The sequence below is a fragment of the Triticum dicoccoides genome, chromosome 1B, assembly GCF_002162155.2.
Source record: "Triticum dicoccoides isolate Atlit2015 ecotype Zavitan chromosome 1B, WEW_v2.0, whole genome shotgun sequence".
Classification (NCBI taxonomy): Eukaryota; Viridiplantae; Streptophyta; class Magnoliopsida; order Poales; family Poaceae; genus Triticum; species Triticum dicoccoides.
Genome location: NC_041381.1, coordinates 16,707,704 through 16,713,483, shown reverse-complemented (window position 1 = coordinate 16,713,483; position 5,780 = coordinate 16,707,704). Strand labels below are relative to the sequence as shown.

The 5,780-nt window shown below is 44.4% G+C and overlaps 1 protein-coding gene across 1 annotated transcript; it reads right to left on the bottom strand.

Moving 5' to 3' along the window:
* Positions 1-1,719: 1,719 nt before the first annotated feature.
* Positions 1,720-2,288, bottom strand: LOC119299672 (Bowman-Birk type proteinase inhibitor 2-like). The gene is made up of 2 exons (XM_037576841.1): positions 2,169-2,288; positions 1,720-2,076 (listed from the first exon to the last, which is right to left on the bottom strand). The coding sequence occupies exons 1-2, from the start codon at positions 2,245-2,247 to the stop codon at positions 1,742-1,744; spliced, it is 414 nt and encodes a 137-aa protein (XP_037432738.1). The 5' UTR covers positions 2,248-2,288; the 3' UTR covers positions 1,720-1,741.
* Between the last annotated feature and the right edge of the window lie 3,492 nt (positions 2,289-5,780).

The window sequence follows — 5,780 nt, the reverse complement described above, 5'->3', positions numbered from 1 at the left end:
CCCGGGGCAGGGAAGTTGGTTGGCTGTACACGAGGCAGCCTGCTGTATTGCTGTGGTCAGTGCTGGCGCCGATCGCTCCCTCAACCCAGGCGTCCCTGGGAAGGACGTGCAGCATAATACTAGTAACTCCCACATGGTAGCTTGCCCTCAATGGTCTTCATTGTTTCCTCATTGTAAGGTATCTCACGTTATCAGCTCCAAACTAGAGTAACCCCTGAGAAGCCCAACGTCCGGCCCGGGCTTGGGCCTCTTCCCGCCTGAGCCCAGCCAGAAGCCCCGGAAAAGCCCGTTAAACCTATTATTTAATATATTTTATGAAAGTGGGTATAATATAGCATTATATAGCCTTTTTGCAGGGTTGCGGGCCGACCGTCCCCGGGATTGGGATTTTGTGGTTGGGCTTTTGAAAAGCCGGTCCGAAATCCGGCCCAGCCCGGAGATGCCCAGGTCTAGGTCAGACCATTGCCCTCTTAATATTCACTTGTTGGGATTTTTTTGTGTTTGTAAAATTACAAAGTATGATAGATATGAATTGTATTGGGAGACGGAAGATTTGGCGTTGGATGATCAAATATAGTCTTGTTGGATTAAAGGGTCATAAACATAGGATTTGGGGATGTTGCAAATAATCTGGACAAAGTTATGAATTCTATTTATGGATGGAGTCGGCTTCATATTGTCTATATTTCTAAGAAAACTTGATTCAGCTTGCAAGAGACTACATGTCCTTTCTCGAGAGATGATCATGATGCTTCCTTGGAGAGGAAGAAGATTCACATGGAGATGCATGAGTTACTTATTAAAGAAGAAATTGTGTGGAAGCAAAGCTCATGTATTGATAGACTGAGATTAAGCGGAAGCCATCTTGGAGGGCAAAATAGAATAATAATTATGCACTCAGAAAGGTCAACGGGTAGCTGATGGAGAACGTGGAAGAAATTCGAGGGATTCTTAATTCGTTCTTTAAGCAGCTTTACACTTGTGATGCCACGGTTGATCCATGTCTTAATATTCTGCTTGTGTGACGTATTGTGAGTGATGATATTGGTTTATGCAAACTTTTCTCTGAGACAAAAATTAGGTGTGCTCTTTTCCAAATTGGCTTGTTAAAAGCTCCAGGGCCAGATGACTTTCTAGCTAGGTTTTTATAACGGAATTGGGATTTCATCCAGGATGATATTGTTCAGGCAATTCAATAGTTCTTTATAACAGGAAAGATGCCTGATGGGGTAAAAATGTGATTATTTCTCTTATTCCAGAAGTGAAGAATCCCCAGTTTTGGGCCTATTAGTCTGTGCAATTTTATCTACAACATTATTTTCAAGTGTCTTGCTAACGGTATGAGACCTCTCCTGGCTAGTATGATCTATCCGAGGTCTGCCCCTACCCGAGGTCTGCCGGTTTTAGTACCAACACAACTTATGTGATTTTTTGCGGGAATCAAACTTTTACGATTCATTTTGGATTATAACTCTAATTATAATACATCTGGATCTATGGTATTTGAACTTGGTTTGACATTAATCACTTTTAAGGGAATTGGGTTTGATGGTAAATTGTTTTACTTGGATTTCAATTTGACATGTACATGTTGATGGTTTGACATTAGCCATTCCTGACTCTACATGGTTGAAGATTTTGATGTGAATTCTTATTCCATCCCATTCCATCCATATGTGTTCATTCCATCGCGCTGCAAAAAAGATTTAACGGAGAAGATTTTGAGCAGAGAATATGCTATTTATTTCATAGGTGAATAATAAGAAAAGATGAGCAGACCAAGATGCAGAGGGAACTCTGAAAGACGAGTAAGAGAAAATTGAAGGCACAAGCTCATCCGTCCGACAACAACAGGACATGATCCGCCGTCTGATAATAATGCAGCCGGCATGCAGCGGCGCTCGCAGAAGTTGACGATGCGGTCAGTGCACCGGAAGCCACCGGTGGACTTGACGCATGTCTTGCAGGCCTTGTTGCACCTGGTCGGCAACACGTCCATGCACGTGCACTGCGGCGGGATGGACCTGGTGCACGAGCCGCACTTGTCGCAGCACGGCCACATGCTGGGCGTCGCACCTGCATCCAGGCAGCAAACCAAGGTCACTAAGCTGCTACACTTGGCTTACTCGGCAAGGCGATGAACAAAGAAAGGATGATCCGTCCCTCACCTTGGCTGTGAGCGAGGGGCAGAGCTGCTGCGAGGACGGCGACGACGACCAGCACCGCGAGCAGAACCTGGGGCCTCATGCTCGCAAGGATCGGGCTGATTCTTTGCTTGGCTGTGTATACGCTGCTTGTTGTTGCCAATGGAGGATGGAATGCAAGCCTTCTTATAAGAGTGGAGTCCCGGCTGAAATAGACGAGAGCAGGAGTGATAATAGATAAACATGCAACTGTTCACACGTTTCGCGCGTGGCATGTGTTCCACGCGTTTGCTTTTTCTGGCACTAAAGGAATCTATTCAGAAGCTTGACCACAATTGTTGTTGGCTGCAGTGTTGCAGACGACAGCACTAGGTGGTTACAGCCTTGCAGTGTACCGCCTTGGCATATCACATGAGTAGTGTGCATGCGGGTTCTAAAACATGTGCATGCAGTGTACTCTTTAGGTTTGTTGCATCGATTGTGGCTTTGGTACGTCATGCGGGCGGATAGGCGGTAACCCTGATTCTACATGGTGGGGAGTGAGGGCACTCCACATTATCGTTTGTAGGTGAGAGTGATGGCTTCGGGTGGTTTGATGTATGTTCTTATCAGACCATTGTTGAATAATTAATAAACATTACTGCATGCATCAATTGATCCATTGTCAGACGTTTATTGAATAATTAATAAAGATGGCTACATGCACTGATTGATGCAGAGACCGGTCTTTCAACCTTCTTTAAAGAAAAAAGATCAAATGGGTAGTGTTCAGCCAGGGGCACTGCATGCCCAGTTGATTTAATTTTTTTAAGTCGTCGTTTGATAATTTGAGATCTTTATGACTTAGAAGCTCCCTAGCTCTTAGGATGGTATATGAATATAGTATGATTGTTCACTTGTAACTATAGTAACGCCGATTTGAGTAACGGAAATATGGTGCGTGCAGCATTGTAATGTACTACTTTGGCTTATCAAATGGGTTTCTCACTAGAGTTCAGTTAGGGGCAACCCCAACACGGATCACCCCATCGGGCATGCCAAATATGTGCGAACACGTCTAGACGTGTCTGTGAACAATGACAGAGACGGACATCATCTAATTGGAGTCACCAAATAAACAGCGGACGGTGGATTTACATTAACTTTTGTAATATTTTTTAGCGTAAGGACCTGTCCCTAGATTTTTCTACTATTCGTCAGACGTGGGTACGTGTCCCATGTCCTACTCTTCCTTTGAGACCTCCAGACCCTCAATGTTGCCGGTGAAGGTGACGTTGAAGATTGAGTTGGACAGTCCGGTCTTGTCGTCATTGCGGTCGGGCATTACGTGGAGCTGCCGACATTGGTGTCGGGGACGTGCTGGTCTGGTGCGTCGTCGTCTTGCACCTCCAGCTTCTCGAAGAGGGAGTTGCACTTCACCTTGTTCACGCGGAGTAGCCACCGCTTAAGGTAGATGATCTGGGTGCTCCGCACAGATTGACAACCGCCCGCTGCTCGTCCACGATGCTCGGGTTCGCCGCGACCATGTTCGTGATGCCATGTTCGGATGCCCAGTCCTTCGCAATCGGGCCCTCCGCCAGCCAGTGCTCCTTGAGGAGCTATAGGTTGTACCACCGCTCCTCCAAGTGTAGCCAGAATGCGAACACCTACGATGCCTTCTTCTCCTACTCCACCTCTGCACAAGTGCATGAACCCCTTGTAGGATTTCATTAGTAGTGGCAAGCCCCTAAAGTCGAACGCCGCCAGTAACTTGGCAATCTACCAACGGTGTGCGCAAATATGATGCACGCCGTTGGTAACTTGGCAAAATACAAGCGGCATCTGCAAATATGATGAACGCCGCTATCTCACACTAGCGGGCGTGCTTTATATTTACACGCAGCTAGTAAGGCACATACATGAAGCACTCTATCCATAAAGTAACGTGTACATACCTTACACTGCACACCACTAATGGTTTAAGTACTAGCACCATGGCGGTAGTGGTCCGCCTCTACTAATCTATTCTTGGCAAAGCATGTGGGGCTCTTTCACTTGTAGTGTCTGGCCCATCTGGAACGCCTCCAGTACTTCTAATTTTGTAAGAACATACTAGCATTGTGGCATCTTTGTTCGTCACACAATTGGTATATGTGACATGGGAATCTCTTACTATTGGCATTTGTTTATGCGGCACACTACTAGTCATTTGCTTATTGGCGGCATGATGCTTTCCTTACATGCCACTAATATATATGATACGAACAACTACCGTTGACATGTGACCAACCTCACTTGCTTGTTTCGCCCTCTCACTCACTTCTTCTTCCTCCCTCTACCTCTCCACCCACTTCCTCTAGCTTCTCTCCAAATAAATCTCTCCTTTAAATCTAGCCCTATCAAGTTCTAGATAGCTAATTTATTAATTAAGTTATCACCACCTACTTAACTACCTATAGCTACTCTTTGTCCCTCTACCTTTACCCCATGGAATAAATTAACTCTCACACTTTCATTAATGGTTAATTATGTTTCCCTCCCACCAAATCATCTTGAGAGAGATCTCATTAATATCTCTTATTAATGAAGCACTCTTCATAAATATTTGTATTTTCACACATAGGTCTCACCCTCAATCGAGATCGATGTTTATTAACTCGGCTGGTCTCTTCCTTGTGAGTACCCTTGAGTGAAGTGGAACAAACGGTATTTTTTGCGTGGAAATATATATATGTGTGTGACACGTTGGTACCGGTCATCGAGTTGGTCGATGCATGTTTTATTTTTCAGGGTTATATATGTGTATGAGAGGCCAACATGTTGGAAAACTGTTGACTATGGGATGGCATAGATGTGTCTTAATTGGAAGCCGTGATGGCTAGTGATGATCTGGGGCCGCACTAAGGGGTTTTCACCATGTGTGCTTTTGTCTACAGGGAAGAAAACCATTGATTTCAGTTTCTTTAGCCATCTTAACGTGAGCTGTAATATGCTTGGCATTTTCTACCACCACACGGTGGGTCGTGCGGTATTGTCGAAACACCATGATGCTATTTTAGTTTAGTACAAAAAGTGATGCGGTAATTCATGTCTCTATCTAGGCTCATCTACACCTGGTGAATAGTAAATTCAAAAAAAACTAAGAAATTGGATCTTTTTCACATCAAAGATGCTCGAGTATGCAAGGAGCATGTAAATTTGCATCATGTTTTGACATTGGATCTCTAGGAAGAAAAGAAAAAATTAAGCCCAACAGTGTACTTTCGCAAATTTTCTGTCACAGCCAAGTTTTTTTGTGCCACAACCTCCTCGAATGTCCAAATGCCATGAATTGTTTCACGTCCATCACGCATTCGAGCATCTTAGATGCTAAAATTCTTGAGATTTTTTAAAAATTTCTGGCTATTTAATGGAATTTACTGTTCAGGTCCAGGTTCCTCTGCACCTGGGCACCGAATCGCTGCACTCGTACTATCAATTGTGCGATATAACTCCATATTTTTGTGGCAAAGTGCGAACGAGGGCGACAACATACTTCCATCTAGACTATCTTTTAATATACTGGGTGTGTAACCAAATAGAAAAACAAATTGTCCAGCAACAAAAACCTACCCTTCTACTTGCAATCCATCCGCAATAGAGGGGTTGATTGCACCA

Coding starts and splice junctions, on each gene's coding strand:
- LOC119299672 (XM_037576841.1), bottom strand. CDS start 2,247: ATGAGGCCCCAGGTTCTGCTCGCGGTGCTGGTCGTCGTCGCCGTCCTC. Junction 2,077..2,168: donor GCCCCTCGCTCACAGCCAAG/GTGAGGGACGGA, acceptor GCCTGGATGCAG/GTGCGACGCCCAGCATGTGG.